The 16,146-nt window shown below is 52.4% G+C and overlaps 1 protein-coding gene across 1 annotated transcript in view; it reads left to right on the forward strand.

Moving 5' to 3' along the window:
* Positions 1-2,547: 2,547 nt before the first annotated feature.
* Positions 2,548-16,146, forward strand: part of RNF4 (ring finger protein 4) — a 34,801-nt gene continuing 21,202 nt past the window's right edge. The window contains exons 1-2 of the mRNA XM_081144002.1: positions 2,548-2,674; positions 14,157-14,316. Of these exons, the coding sequence (XP_081000128.1) occupies positions 14,308-14,316 (9 nt within the window). The 5' untranslated portion in view covers positions 2,548-2,674; positions 14,157-14,307. The remainder of the gene's footprint in view (positions 2,675-14,156; positions 14,317-16,146) is intronic.

The following is a 16,146-nucleotide window of genomic DNA, read 5'->3' on the forward strand; positions in this document are numbered from 1 at the left end:
CACTAAGCTCTGCGGAGGTTTGTCCTAAAGCAACAGCTAACTGACATGCCCTCAAGAGCCAAGGATCCCTGCCTCCCTCTTCCTGAATGAGCCACCCCTGGGAAGAGGGCCAACCAGGAAATAAGGTCCAACTGAGGCCAAGGGAGCTGTCTCTGGACCACCTTGGGAATTGACATTCTGCTTTTTCTGCATAAGTGAAGCCAGAAGACCCTTGCTGACAATGTCTGGAACCACTCAGGCGGGGGTTATTCCTTTGCAGAGTTAAAAAGCAGATTCTCAGGCTTCATCCAGAGACTCAGCTTCTGGTGTGTGGCCTAGGAACCTGCACTGAGCTGTGTGGCACTGTGGGAGCTCTGAGGTACTAGTCTTTCCTCTAAGCTGGAGACTTTTGGGGCCAGAGGGAGGCACTATTTATGAGGGAGCCAGGGATGCTCATACCACAAGTTCAGTGTCTAGTGAGGTTTGCAGAGGCCTCGGAGGCAGCTCTATTTGCGACTTTGTTTTTAAAAAAATATGTTTTGAGAGAGGGAGGGAGGGACAGGGAGAGAAACATCAATGAGAGAAACATTGATCGGCTGCCTCCTGGACGGCCCCTACAACCTGGATTGAGCCTGCAACCCAGGCATGTGCCTTGACAGGGAATCAAACCAGCGACGTCATGGTGCTTGGAATGAAGTGCACCCAACTGAGCCACACCTGCCAGGACATGACTATTCTTTCAACATCACGTCTTCAATGTATAAAAGTTACAAACAGAAAACCCTAGATATTCCTTAGGATGTGCAATTCAAATTACTAATTTTATAAAGCTGGTCATTTTTAGTTATCCCTTTGACTAGTCATGTATGGTCCCATTTATAAGCTGCAATCCTCCTTAAACATCTTTTTAAAAATATGTCTTTATTGATTTCAGAGAGAGGAAGGGAGGAGAGATAGAAACATCAATGATGAGAAAGTCAGTGATCGGCTGCCTCCTGCATGCTGCCCCCCACTGGGGATCAAGCCTGCAACCAGGGCATGTGTCCTGACCGGGAATTGAACGGAGATCTCTTAAACATTTAAGCTGCATTTACACATGTAGAATCTAAATTTAATTTTTAGCATTTTAGTTGTCCACTTTATCAAGTATTTGAAAATCCCTATAGACATATTAAATGTCTAAATTTCTCTTAAACTTGTAAATGCTCTTTAAAACTTCAAATTATAACCACAAACTGGAAAATCTTATACCAACTTAAAATCACTATCAAAATACTCAACCAAGTATTTCACACTGGAATCAGATTTATCTCATACTCTACCATGCGAAATTCCCTTATAATTGCACAAAACAAACACAGCGATTGCTTGTAAACAACACAAAAACAGGAACGCTCCGGTTTTGATCTGCTTAGTCACCTCTCTAGGAGATTCAATCTTCTGGGGGAAAGACCCCTCTCTCAGGAAACTGCCCGTCCCAAGGCGCCTAGGGGCCCGAGGCCAGGGGCTGGGCCTGGGCCGGAGCCCTGGGTGTTCTTAGGCCAGAAGGGACCCCCTGCAGCCCCGGCCCAGGGCGGGCACGTGGCTGTGGGTGCTGTGCTGAGCCCTCCAGCTCCCCGCCTCTTCCTCTGCGGTAGGTGCGGTTATTATTCCCCTAGGGCCGGCGAGGGAACAGTGAGACGGGTTTAAACGATGGAGCTGGGCTGCAAACTCAGGCAGGAGGGATCCCAGGCCCGCACTCTCGACCCCCGGCGTTGCACTGCAGGCCCCAAGGACCCTGGGAGCGGCGGGCTTCCGCTGGACCTCGGGGAGCCCTGGGGAGGGCTCTTCCACAGGCTCCGTCCTTCCCTTCCCGACACCCACCCCCGGGGCCCTTCGCCTGGCACGGGGCCAGGTTCCGAACGCCACGCGCTGGTTCTCGCCGCCCCGCCCGCAGGGCTCCCACCTCCGCGCGGCGGGCACGCGGGGCAGCGTCCAGTTTCCAGGACCCGCCGGCTCCGCCCCACCCGGGGTCCCTCTTCTGCAGCTCTCTTCGAGCCCGCTCAGTTCCCAGCTCCGAAGTCGCTTCCTCCGGGGAGCCCTCCGGACGTCCCGGTCGAGCCCCTCCTCCGGGGTCCGGCAGAGGCGCGGGGCTGGGCTTCCCTCGGGGCCCCGCCGCCGGCCCAGGGCGCCTGCGGGAGCTGCGGGTCCAGGCCCAGCTCCCCCGGGAACGCTGCTCGCAAAGGCCTCGCCAAGAGGGGAGGAAACTGGGGCGGGGGGGGTCAGCGCCCCGAAGGGCTGCCCCGCAGCGACCTCCGGCCCCGCGCCACCCGCCGGCCGTTTGGCCCCGCAGACTACAACTCCCGAGAGGCCTAGCGGGCGAGCCAGGGGCGCCGGCCGCGGCTCTCGCGAGGAGATGGGAGCTCGAGCTCGCGAGACTGAGCGGGGCCGGAAAAAGCCGCGTTTCAAAGCGATAATAGACAGTTGTCTCACCCAATAGAATTGAAAATATACCTCCCGAACTCGTAAAACGCGGGAGTAGAGGCGGCGGCGGCCAATGGAAACGCCAGGGGGCGGGGCCAAGGCCTCCGGAGCGGAAGTGGGTCGCTGTTGAGGCGGCGGCGTCTTGCTGGAGCGCTTCTCGGCAGCAGCTTCCGAGGGTGCTTCCTCGCTCGGATGCGTCGGCGGCGGCGCCTGCCGGACCAGAGCAGCCCAAGTAAAGCCGGGCTTCGCGGGGAGGGAGCAGCAAGCCGGGGTCGGGCGGGGACGGGGTGCGGGCGGCCTCGCGGCCTGCAGAAGCCTCGGCACCGCGGCCCAGGAGCCGCCTCGGCGCGTCTGGAGCCGCTCGGGCCCCGACGCCAGGCCAGGCCGGGCCTCCCCCGGGACTGCGGCCTCCTCGCCCGCTCGCCCCGCCATCTGCGCGGGCAACGAAAGCGGGGAGGCCTCGCCCTGGGTCTCGGCTGCTTGGTCGGGCGGCGGCCGGCAGCCGGCAGCGCTCAGGAGCACAGCCGGGGAAACCGAGGCCGTGAGGGGGATGGACGCTCCCAAGGTCACTCGGAGAGTCGGGCCGGGCGGCCCAAGGCGCGGGGCTGCGGGCCGTTCGGGGGAAGCCCTGGGCAAGGTTTTTGTCTCCTGCTGACGCCGCCTCCTTTGTGTGCTCGCGCTGGTCCCCGCGGTCGTGGGCCTGCGAGTCCGCCTGGACCTCGTGGCCGAGCCTTCCCCAGGTTTGGAGGGGGCGGGGGCCGCGCCGGGGCGCCCAGCTGGGCCCTGAGCTTGGTAAATCCTCCGCTTCCGGTCGTTGGTGGAACCCGTGACTGCGCGGCGCAGGCCCGCCCCTGGGGTGCCTGTCGACAGGTGCCTGAAGGTTAACCAGGGTCTCGGGCCGAGGCTGGAGACCCGGAACTCTGTCCTCGGCGAAGGCCGCTTCCCACCCTCGGACCGTCGAGGTGGGAGGTGAGGGCGGGGATCCCGGAGCAGCCCGGAGTCCGCCGCAGCCGTTTCTATGGGGGGGTTGGCTTTTGTCTTATCCTGGTCCGCGCCCGGCTCCATTCACAGTCATACCTTTGTTCCGCCTCTGCGCCGAGCCCTCGGAGCCAGGCTTAGGGTCTCGGCTCTGCAGCCCCTGCACTCGGCTCGGGCTGCCCAAGGTCACTCGGCCAGCTGGTTGCCGGCAGAGCGAATCCAGAACCTCGCTTTCCTGGCTGGAGGACCGCAGGCCTTCGAGTTCAGTGACCTGGCGTTGGGGGACCTTTGGTAATGAAAGGCAAGAGACAGTGAAGGGGATTTTTAATTTATTTTTGTTCTTGTGTTTTGTTTTTAATTTAAATGGGTATGGAGACGTGGGCTTCGGCTTTATCTATGGGTTTCAGGTGAAATGGGAACATTCAAGTAGAAAGATGTAGTGCTGGCTTCTGGTAGTGTCTGAACTTGAGTGTCCAGCTCTGATTCAAAGATTTTCCCCCCACCCCTTTTGAGAATTGCATTCTTTAATATCCTAAGTCAGCATGTTTGAGGTCTTCTGTGGGCCAGGCTTCCTTCGTGGGGTATAGCAGTGAACAAAATAAGCCTGGCCCAGGCCCTGGTGGGGCTGAGCAGTGAGGATGGGGGGAAAGAGGAATTACCTGAGACTGAAGTACAGATTGTTCAGGAGATGGGACTGGAGGGGTAAGTGGTAACCAGGTCACCAAAGCGTCTGGTGTGCTTCCCTGTTAAGGAATTCAGAATTTATCTCAGGGCCAAATGGGAAGTCACTAAGCTGAGTTCTAAGCAGGGAAGTAGCAGGGTTAGATTTGTCTTTTAGAAAAGTCACTGTGCTACCAGAAGAGTGGGGAGGTGGTCAAGACTAGTGGCCTCAGGACCGGTTATGGCGAGAAAAGAGTAGCTGGGACCAGGGCAGTTCTTGACCGGCTCTTCACTGGAAGGCTGTTAGCAAAGTCCAGTGATTTCTACTCCTGCCAAGTTCTGGAGAAGATTCAGGGTGCTACTCAGTGAAAATATGCACAGGTGATTGGTTTGTGTGCTGGATAACAATGGCCTGGTGTGTCCTGTGTGTTGTTCCATTGTCTCACTTTGAAGTGATTGACTAATTTTTTCAGTCCCCAAGTTAGGAATCTTGGGAGGATAAGATTAGGAATCTTTGGTGGCTCCTGTAGAACATTAGAGGGTTGACTCTTACTGAGATGTAATTCACATATATGCTCTTCTGACTGGTCTTTTCTAAATAGCTTGTTTCCCAGCAGGACTTTGGGAGTTTAGAGCAAGGCATTTGGAGGTTTCCTCTCTGAGGAGGAAGGCCCAGAAGGCTCCCACGCTGAGGTCAGAGTCCAGGTGTGAGGAGACAAGGGGTTGGGGTGGAGGGTGCACTTAATATTTTCATTGATTTTTAGAGAGAGAGGAATGGAGAAGGGGGGAGAGAGAAACATCCATGTGAGAGTGAAACATCTATCAGCTGCCTACTGCATGCTTCCTACCAGGGATGAAGCCTGCAACACCGGGCATGTACCTTGACTGGGAATCGGACAGTTAGGTGCAAGGGACCGACCACGCCCAGCCAACTGAACCACATGGGCTAGGACTGCAAGTGTTTTTTTCCAGGATGTGATGTTTGCCTCTTTGTCTCTCTGAGTTGAAAATGCCTTGGGTAGAGAAGTTCTCTTGTTTTCCCTGATGATCATCTGTTGTTTTTTTAAGTCTCCTTTTGTTTTTTGGTGGTGAATACAGTTGGCACATTTATGGAATACCGCATCATGCAGGGTAGAAAAGGCCTGGAAAGATTTCAAAATGAGGAATATCAATAGCCTGCTGTACAAAAGGGAAACTGTGACTGACCATAGGCTCTCCTGGAGTACTCTTTTTAAACCACATGGTCTCCTGGTGTACCCACATGGGTACCTCCAAGTAGCTGAATAAGTTGACTGGTGAAATAGATTTATTTGACATGAACTAATTTAAAATGAAAGAATGCTGCTAAAGGACATTAGTAACTGATAATACCTTTCTGTTTTGCAATCGTAATTGCAGTTCTTCATGGTGTTAGGAATGTTACTTGGTTGTCTGGGGTTACTCTAGGATGTGATGCAATCATGGCTCCTAGTAAGTAGTCCCTACTGCAGACATTTCTCACAGACTCAGCCTGCCAAGGAGTTGTGGTGACCTCTGTTTACATGTCCTGAAGCACAGGGAGATCAGTCAGTTGCTCAAGGTCACACAGTTAATAAGCAGACCTGCCTGGCATCAGAACCTCAGGCTCCAGCATCTGTCTTCCTTTTGCTGGACTTTTCCCCACCACATTTTCCTGTGGTGGGAAAGCACATGGCCAGTGTTTCTAGCAGCCTCAAACAGAAAAAATAAAATTTAAAAGTGGGGGTATCACTTTTATATTTTTCTTTTGAAGTCACATTTACCCAGGTGGGGTCTGATTATAAAAGTTCTCATAAAACTGATTTTTTTGGTGATTGTGTTGTATTCCTAAAAACTGCAGTTAATGTTCCTGAGGAGTCTCCCTCCTCCGCTCAGCCGGTCGGGTGGTCTTGGGTCTGGGCATTTCTTGTCTGGGTCACTTCACTTCTTATTTTAGCTAAACTGTTATTGATCTGATGCAGAATAAAAATTCTCTTCCTTTCAAGTGTCTCTTTTATGTTTTTCTTGATGTTCTGGCCACTTTGCCCGTTAAGTTGAAAATGCCTTGGGTAGAGAAGTTCTCTCTGTTCTCCCATGATGACCATCAATTTTTGAGTCTCCCTTTGTTTCCTGGTGATGACTATTTTTACCTGCAGTGTAACACCCCTCCCCCGCCCCCAACCAACACTCTGCCATCTCTTGTAAGTTTCTGCTATTTTTTTCAAGCATCTAATGAGCTTGATAATTTCATTGAAAAAAGCCATTATTTCACCAACATGTTTGTGTCCAGGGCTTCACTAAGGGGGGGGGGATGCTGTGAAAAGTATTCGACTTAAAGTTTTTGTATTGAGTACAGTAGAATAAATGGTTAAGTCAGGACCAGCAGTGACAGAGATGCACCTCAGCTTTGAGGTTGGCCTTGAAGGATGAGCAGGAGTTCCCCAGAGTGGGATTGGGGAGGGCGCCCTGGCAGGTGTCAGTATTGCTGTGATAGGAAAACCTGGAGTGGGTGACTTGACATTGGGATACCTGGAGTAAAGTAGTCAGTTCCACTTTAAATGCTTGTTTGGGTGCATGAAGTAGTTCTAGCGGGATTGACATATTAGGGAACAGCTTGAATATAATGGGAACTTGAGTTTGCTGTACATAGTTTCATGTATGGGAAATACTAGGTGAACACAAAAATGAACTCAGCTGAACCAAGCCACATAGACTGAGGACTGTCCACACCTACCTGCCATCTAGGTTGATTTTGTGCTCTGAGCCACTCCCATGCACACCTGGTGTTACAGCTTCACCTGCTCCCCAGTGGTTATGGTAGTGTATGTGCATTTCTTAACCATTTAACCTGTGTGTGTGTGTGTGTGATTGACACAGTTGTTCAGTGTTGTGCCCCTAATTCCATTTTTCCCCATAAGCCCTGTGGGGTTTTTTTGTATTGGTTGACAATTTTTAAGAATGCGTATATCTGTAAATGCAAATGAGGCCAGAAAGGTTAGGGAGGGGCGGTTGGCTGTATGATATGAAGTCATGGGTATGGTCATTTGGGGAGCATTTTCAGTATTCTTGGGATTTGGTGGCCTGGCAGTTTTGTTGGTGTTTTGTGGTTTGTTTTTGATTTTCGCTACCTTGTGAAGCCTTTTAACTTCCTTATGTCCACTTAAAGTTCTTCCTACTGTTTTCCTCTGCCTCTTCTGTCTGTATCAGAGCATTCCCTTCTTAGTAGGTGCTTGCTAGGAACCAAGGACCATTGACTTTGTATTTTGCTCCCTAGGTAGACTGTTGAAGAGCATCTGGACTAGGGCATCTGCTGCTGCGTGCTGGCCCAGGTGTGGAATCCCACTGCCAAGATCAGTGCCTCTGGACAGTTGGGTTTGGCTAGCCACTAGCCCTTTCGTAACTTGCATCTGTTCATTTGCCAGCCCATTGTGCATCTGCCTAGGATGGAAGGGAAAGACACCCCCCACCCCCAAATGAGGGACTTCCCTTGTGAGGCACTGCTTAGCTGCTTTCTACTGGTAGGTATAGGTCAAAGAATCTAATTTGTAAGCTTCTGACTGACCTGACCTCCCACCTCCACCCCAGGGCTTGTACCTTAACTACTTTTAGTGGTTGTAGATCCACTCTACACACTTAGACCACCCATCCCATGATTCCGTAGAAGTGGCTAAGCTTCCCAGTTGGCTTTCTCTTCTCTGGCAGGCCCTGTGCTCTGGTGCCATCCATCAGCCCAGCATGCCTGCCACTCTCCTTTGATTTTTATGGCTAAAGTGATCTTGACCCTGGGGAAGAGTGGGAGGTTGTTGGTGGTCTCAGCACCTGAGGTTGATTTGCTCCATTGGCCTCTGGTGTCTTTTCAGCCTCTGGGAGGGATGGCTCCTTCGGTTTCCATTATATTACCCTTGCTCCTGGCCCCCAGGAATTGCCTTATTTGTGTCATTAGCCCTCCAGATCCCAGGCCACCGTGGCTGAAAGAAAACTAAAAGTTAGGGGTCAGAGAGGTGGAGAAGCCACCCAGCTTGGCTTCTGTGGTGACCCAGAGAAACCTTCCTACAGAGAAGTAGTTGTGGGACCAAGTAGTTGGCTTCTAACCTGCAAGCTTTTACCATCACTCCCAGTTGTGGAGATTCTCCAGATCAGTTACTGATACAACTACTTCAGGCGTGACTGTCGGAGAATTAAGCTGCCTCCCCAGGCTGCAGGATTTCAACTCCCCAGGCTGCAGGATTTCAATGACAAAAGTGTCAGCCTAGCGTTAGAGGGTGGGGTCTTCATAATCCTGCCTGTGAGGCAGTAGAGATTTGTAAGAGCAGCTGCTTTGAGAAGAGGAGGAGCCCAGGTGGGTTTGGGCTGCGGCTGTGTTTGAGTCCTGGGCTCTTGAGGACACGGGAGGTGGAGGATTCCGCTCCAGGCAACCCCTTCCAGATGGTTCTGGGGCTGTGCCCACTGCAGAGCATTTCTGAATACTTGATAAACCTGTCTGTTTAAAATGTCTAGAAAAGGAGTATTAGGTGAAGTTTACTTTTAGTTTCGTTTTGGTAAAACATACACAACATCCAGCAGACCATTTGAACCACTTTAGGTGCTCGGTGGCATCAGTGCATTCACACTGTAGTGTAACCGTCACCACTGCCGGCGCCAGGACTTGTTTTACCCTTCCCAGACCCACCTCGGAGCTCACTAAACATAACCCTCGGCCCCAGCAGTCGCTGTTCTGCTTCCTGTCTCTGGATTGGACAGCTCTCGGTAGCTGTGTAAGAGAAATTATGCAGTTTGTCCTTCCGTGTTTTATTTAACTGAGGATAACGTATTCAAGGTTCATCCATCTTAAGCATGTTTCAGAAATTTCTTTTTAAGGCTGAATAATGCCTAGCAGGTTTGACTCGGTGGTTAGAGCGCCAGCCTGTGGACTGAAGGGTCCTGGGTTTGATTCCAGCTAAGGGCACACACCTCGGTTTCAGGCTCCATCCCTGGCACGGCCAGAGGGCGCAGGAGGCAGCCAGTTGATGTGTCTGTCACCCCAGTGGCCCCCCCCCCCGAAAAGCATGGAAAATGCCCTGGATGAGGATTGAAAAGAAGGCTGAGTAATGTATTTACTGGCTCTCGACTTTTTCATGGATTTCCAGAAGGTCAAGTTCATTTTGGACCCTTGGCATCTTGAGGCCTGGGCCATAGTCAGTAGAGCATCTCTGTGCCTAGCCCGTCGGCCTTGTTCTCCAGGGGAAGCAGGAGCAGTCCTTGGTGGCCCTGTGTGGTGAAAAGGAAAGCCTTCCTGGTGGCAGGTCACTGAGCAGAGGTGAGACCCGTGGCTGTTGTGCTCCTTCCAGGCTTCTGGGACTTTGCTGGTTGCTGCTGGTGGCCTCCTTCGGATCATAAGGTAAACCTGTGAAGGAACCAGTTACTGTCTGTCCAAGCAGTCTGCTGCTTTCTGGTTTTCCCAGATGTGTGTGTCTGGTAACTGTGAACACTTGAGGGGAGAGCTGTGGGCAAGGTGCTGCGCCATCTCTAGGAGTAAGTGCCGGGAGAAGAGCTGGCAGCGGTCCTTCCTCTTCTTCCTGGGACTGGAGGTTTGCTTTGCTCTTATGCTTGGAAGGAGAGCCATGATTTCTGGCCCAAGGCACAGTCATTACTTAATTTACTGACTGTTTCCACTTAGAATATATGCTCTGTGTCTGCTAGGTTCACCCTCTTTTTCTGTAGCAGTGCCTGACCCAGAGTAGGCACCTGTGAATAGTCATTGAATTAATCAGCTGATGGGTGCCTCCAGGTGCTTAGAATCATACTGGGTACTTCCCCTTTCCCCCTTCCCTCTGAAATATGATCGTCTGTTGCATGTGTCAATGTCTCTGGATCTATTTAGTTTGTCAGATTCTTTTGTTCGTTAGCTTATTTAAAAAAAAAATATGTCTTTATTGATTTCAGAGAGAGGAAGGAAAAGGGAGAGGGATAGAAACATCAATGATGAGAGAGTCATTGATCGGCTGCCTCCTGCATGCCCAGACTGGGGATTGAGCCCGCAACCGTGGCATGTCCCCTGACCGGGAATCGAACCCCAATCTCCTGGATCCTAGGTCAATGCTCAACTGCTGAGCCACGCCCGGCCGGGCTAAATTGATTTTTAAAGAGAGAGAGAAACATCGACGTGAGAAACATCGGTTGCCTCCCCTATGTGCCCCGACCTGGGATCGAATCCAACCAACTGAGCCACCTGGCCAAGGCAAAATACTGTTGCTTTTTAACACATGTTCTGTAATCCTACTTTTGAAATTCCATTTTTGGAAGTACTTAAAATAACGTGGGCATGATTCTGTGTTTATGGCTTAAAAGGGGAGACAGGAGCTAGTCAGTGCCTGATCAATCACCCACACAGGCATTTCCCTGATGAGATGCTGTGGGATTTAGGCTTTTCCCTGCTGTCACCACGCCAGCATAATGAGGTTGCCCCAGCCAGCTCATCCTTACTCACGGAGACTGCTCAGCTGCCTCCTAATTGCGACACGGGCTGAGGGCCTGATGTGTCTGCACACTGTCTCCCTGTAGGAGCCACCTCAGTGAAGATTACTTGGCACCCATGCGGGGAGTTAGCCCTCAGGTTTTCAGGGGCTGCCCTGGCATGGTGTGAGGGCTTCGGGTCCCTGTGTGGGACTGGGCCACTGGAAATCAGTGTTGTGAGATGCAATGACAATGCGGCTCTAATCACACTTCCTGCCTGCCCCAGTCTGCTTCTGACCATGATATATGTGGACATGCACATGTAATCATGTCACATGTACATCATACACAGATCCCTGAGTGCCGGTTTCGTGTCACACTATGCCCTGTCACCCTCTCACAACAGCAGGATGATTGAGTGGACCGTTAAATCTGTAGAAGTACAGGAAGCACCAGCCTCATCCATGCCCCCTGCCATCCACTTGGCCACCTTTGTTCCTTCCACACTCCAGACCACACAGCTTTGTCCTGCCTGGGTTCCTGTAAGTCTCCTTACCAGTCTGCGTTCTGACCTATTCATCTCTGTCGGCCCTCAGAGCACACAGGTGACATGATCTCTGAGTGCATGTCTGACTGTGGTCTCTTTCTGAAACCCTTGATTGTCCCCCTTGGCGTGTGTGTTAGGAGGTGAGCCCATATTACCTTGCTGTCCTGGGTGTGCTTTCTCGTCCACCACACAGAGCAATACTTCTCTGGGACATCTTCCCTCTGTGCCCCATCCACTTGCTTTGTTTCTGGAACAACCCCCTTGTTTTGGGCCTCAGGTCACTTCCTCTAGGCAGCCTGGCTTGACCGCAATACAGTTTGGGATTCTATGTGCTTAGTCACCAGTGACTAGCTTCCTGGGGCCACACACTGGCCACATTTTAGCCCTTTTTGTCTTGCTGATAGCTCCATGTTCTTCAGGCTTCATTTCTGATTTTTCTATTCTCTTTATTCGTGCTTTACTCTCCGCCTAACTCCCCAGATTTCACACATCCTGAGATCTCTGCCTCCACTCCTAGTCTCTCTCCTGAGCCTTTCAGCTACCTTTGACCTGTCTACCCTCAATGCCTGTTTCTTTTCTCCCTTCCCTAGTTCAGGTTCATGGTTACATCTGTTTCTGGCATAGTGCCTATGTAGAGTGTGGGTTCTGGTGTCAATGCCCTGGTTTAAACCAGGCTCTGATATGTACTGGCTGTGGCTTTGGGCGTGTTCCTTGACCCTGATTATCTTGACCTCCCTTGCAAGTGAGATGGTGACCATATAGTGATAGGATCACATGCGACGGTGTTTGCAGAGTGTGTGCTTTTCACACAGTAGAAGGAACCTCTCAGTTTTGGCTGTTGTTTAGTTTCATTGTTATTCCGAGCACCTCTATCACTCACATGACCCAGGAGCCTTTGTAGTTAGTGAAGGCTACCTTTCCCACGACCCCAAGCCTCTGTGTCCACACACTGTCTTTCCTCGTGCCCATGCTGGTCTGCTGGGTTAACCCCTCTTCCCACTATACCTGGCATAACCCAGCCCCTTGGTAGGTTTCTCAAAGGCCAGCTTTCCAACTCTATGTCCTCTGGCCACTGGCCATTACTATCCTCAAAAAAAAAAAAAAAAAAAAAGATTTGGAATGATATGGTGGAAGCCTGGCCTTGGGGCCTTGGGCATGGGAGGCTGGGAGGGGGGCTGAGAAGATGGAGAGTGAGGAAACTCCTGGGGAAGCAGTCTCTCTGGGCTGCCAGGTTGCAGGAGACTGGTTTCAGAGGGCAGGAAGGGTGTGCTGGTCTAGGAGTGGTGGCACCTCTGGGACAGTCACAAGACACTCCTTTAACAACCACATTGTACACCTAAAAATTAAATCAGTTTTCTCAATTCTGAGACACACCATTGGCATAGATGGTTTTTCCCCCAAAAAAGCTACATTGTGGGTGTATACCCAGATGTAAGACACTTCTTCACTCAGGAACATAAATGTGTTAGACTCCAGGAATTTTGGCAGATCTGGAACTGGTCTTGTGAGTCCTTCAGGGTTGTTGGGGCACCTCTCCTTTCCCTGCAGACCAGGTGGACCTGCTGAGCCTCTGCCCTGAGCCCCACGCTAAGGTGAAGGATCATCAGGTGAGGTGTTGCTCTGGGGAGATATGTGCCATTCTTGAGAGCACATGTGGCCCCAAGGTGTGGGCCAGCCTGAGGCTTGCCAGCAAGGCCTTTAGGCTAGAGAGTGACACAGTGAAGAGCTTATCCCTCCAAACCACACGGGGGCAGAGCAGATAATGAGGTGGTGGGGTGCCAGCATGCAGGGCTCAGACCACCAGGTGCTAGGGAAAGGCTCAGCTGTCTGGCAGTCCCTGTGCAGGGACAGACCTTTAGCCTATCCTTTTCCTGCATTTCTCTTGCATGTAGCTTGTGTACCTCAATTCTGACACTGGAGCTGGTAGCCGGGTTTACTTTTGCTACATTTTCAGGACAGGAGCCATACTGGTAAGTGAGGGAGGTGAGGGGCCTGCAGCCCACTCGGTTCTAAGCTGGGTGGAGCTGTGCAGTGGAGGTTGTTGGGGAAGGCAGTGGCCTTTAGCATGTGCTCTCTGCACTGGCTCTGTAGTCCCCACAGCAGGGCAAGTGGGTGCTGTCCTGCTTCATGGGTGAGGAAACAACACAGAGAAGTTCAGCACCTTGCCCACGGTCACGAGGGTATGGAGGCGCCTGGCTGCATGGCCAGCTGTGTGTTTTAGAGTGATTCTGTTGGGGAGGTAGCCAGCCTCTAGAGCAATACCATCAGCGTTGTTTAGGAGTTGATTAGAAATGCACAGTTGTGAGCCCCATCCCAGACCTGCTGGATCAGAAACTTGGACTTAACAAGCCCCTCCGGGTGGGCCTGGTGCCAGCTCAAGTTTGAGAACCATTGCCCTGGTCCAAACCACTGTCACCTGGGACTGGGTGACCATAGAGCCTCCTCCTTGCTTTGACTCCAGGCTCCAAGCACCATATTTTTGCTTTTCGTTTGCTCCTTTGTCCACTCACTTCCTGACATCGAATTGGCTGTGGTTAGCTTCCACCTCCCAGTGGAACCCAGGCCCCTCATTCTCCAGGCCTCTGCACCTTTCTCTGCGCTGGATCCTCCTGCTGGGCTACCCCATCCACACTTGGTTCTTCTCCCCTCTCCCATTGCCAGTGACAAGTCTCAGCTGGGCACACAGGTGAATCAGGGTGGGTGGCTCTTGTCTCCTCTCCCCCAGAGGATGACGGTGATTTCATGGGAAGAGCCAGGGGCTCTGGCTGGGCTCTGGGCTCTGTTCCAGCCTGGGAAGCGCCGTCCCTTTCCATTGTGAAGAGTCAGTGAGGTCACGTGCGGCAGTTTGATTCGCTTGTCTTTCCTCAGTTGCTATCACAAGAGTTTGAACTGCCATGGTGGAGGCGGATGGCAGGCTTTGGAGTCAGTGGTCCTGTGTTATACAGCAGTGTTTGCTTCCCAAGAGAAGCGTGGGGTTAGGGACACGTTGCATAGTGCTCAGCAAAGGCCTGGCCTACAGAAAGGACTGGTGATCGGTGGAACCAAGTGTGGTTGATGGTGTAGGTGGCAGTGTTTTTAACTTGATATCTTTGTTTTTCAGGACTTGAAGATAGAGCAAATCTGTGTGGCCCAAAATGCCTGTGCTAGCCGGAGGATGAGGAAGTAGCGGGTGTGAGCAGCTGAGAACTTCCGACGTCCTTGCAGCCTTGGTTCCGGTCACTTGTGTCCCTGTAGGTTGCAGCCAAAGCACCATGAGCACTGTGAGTTTTATCAGCTTGGGAGTTTCATTTTACTTTCAAGGCCAGGCAACTGCCTTATTTCGCATGGCACATCAAGGTGCTTCTGAGTAACCCCAGTTCCAGGCCTTCGGAAGTTAGAGCAGCGTGTGTGTCTCAGTCGGGCCAGTGTCTGGGTGGTGTTCAGAGGGAATGCTGGGGGGCAGTGGCTGAGGGTTTGGAAATTCCATGCCTCCAGAGCAGCTTCTGTCCTGGAATGTTAGGACTCTGGTGTATGTAGTCATCCACTGCCCAGTTTCCCTTTTTCCTGTTGTAGGTAGTTCAGGTCTAGTGTGAGTGAAGTGGTGAGAATCCTTAGGGTTCTCTTTAGTCACCCTTGGTGACCAAAGTCGGTGCATCAGTGTCACTGCTGTTGCGAGCTTTTCTCAGGTGGCAGAGGCAGCTCTGCTTTGGTGTAGCCAGATGTGACCGGGAGCCCCTCAAACTCCAGGGAAGGTTGCCTGAAGGTCGTCCCCCCCCCCCCCCCGTTTACTCCCTACTGACAGGGTTGCTCCAATGATCTAGACACTAAACTCACATCAGGTGGACCAGATGTGAAACAGCCTCATTTTCTTTGCAGGTTCAGAGGTGCTGTGAATGGTGGTGGGAGGTGGGGCAGGATGAGGTTGAACAGGCGGCTCAGGGGTGAACAGTAATAGAAACCCTTCGGCTTCCATTCACTGCCCCCACCCTCCCTAGTCCATCTCTTCTGACCATTGCTGGCCCACTGTCAGTATCTAGATACAAAAGGACCTTTATTTCCCTGGACCTCTATCACAACGCCTACGACCTCCCACCTGGTCCCTTACTGTCAGGTTGCGGCTGCGGCTTTCCTCTGGGAGAACCTGGCCCTACCCGTTGAAGCCCACGCTCTGCTCAGGTGGGACCTGGGCAGGCAGCAGTATAGCCTTTTATGAGAGTGTGAGGAATCGACTAAAGTGTCTCAGAATGGGATAAGTAACTTAGGGGTAGTGGTCAGATGATTGTGTTTACCTGGGAGCTGTGGACCCCTGAGGGGTTCTGCCAGCAGGAAGGAGGGAGCCGTGATGAGCGACAGGAGGGCAGAGAAAGGCAAGTGTGGGAAGTTCCAGCAGATACCCTACAGTTTCTCTACTGGGCCCTGACCTAACAGCCACCTCCTCTCTGCCCTGGGGGAGCGCAGTTGGAGGAGTCTCCAGATGGTCAGGCTGGGCGGAGGAGGGATGTCCCCATGGTGGAGGTGACATTGAGTAGGTTCTGAAAGCTGTAAGAATTGGCTGGATGAAGGCGGGGAGGGATGGGTAGTCCAGGCTGGGGACAAAGCCAGGTTAAAGGCGTGGAGGGGCCAAGAGAGCAGCAGGGAAAGCGGATTGCTGGGGGCAGGGGGCAGTGTTGGGAACACATTGCTACAGTGCCCTTGACAGGGTGGTCATGTCCAGCACCTAGACTTTAGCCAGGGCTTGTGGCTGCTGCTTCACTCGCTGAGTGGGCACAAGAAGCCACACCAGTGGCTGTGGGGGGGCACAAGGGGTCTGCTCAGCAGTTTCTGCTCGGAAGGATTGGTCCTTTTCAGAGGAAGGAAGATATGAGGCCAACTTCAAGAGGATGGGTGAAAGCTCAGGAGTCCTAGGTAATCTGGAGGCTGTTACGGAAACCTAGCAAGCATAAACACAGGCAGCAGCCTCCATGAGGCCCAGGGTCAGCCCCTCTGGGCAGGGCTGCTTCTCAATGGAGACTTGAACTAGTGCGTTGCTTCCTCCAGGCCTGCGGAGGATGGTTCCTGTCCTTTGATCCATGGGAAGTTGCTAAACCCAGCTTCTCAAGTTGGAAGTGCTG

The sequence above is a fragment of the Miniopterus schreibersii genome (assembly GCF_964146895.1).
Source record: "Miniopterus schreibersii genome assembly, chromosome: 1".
Lineage (NCBI taxonomy): Eukaryota > Metazoa > Chordata > Mammalia > Chiroptera > Miniopteridae > Miniopterus > Miniopterus schreibersii.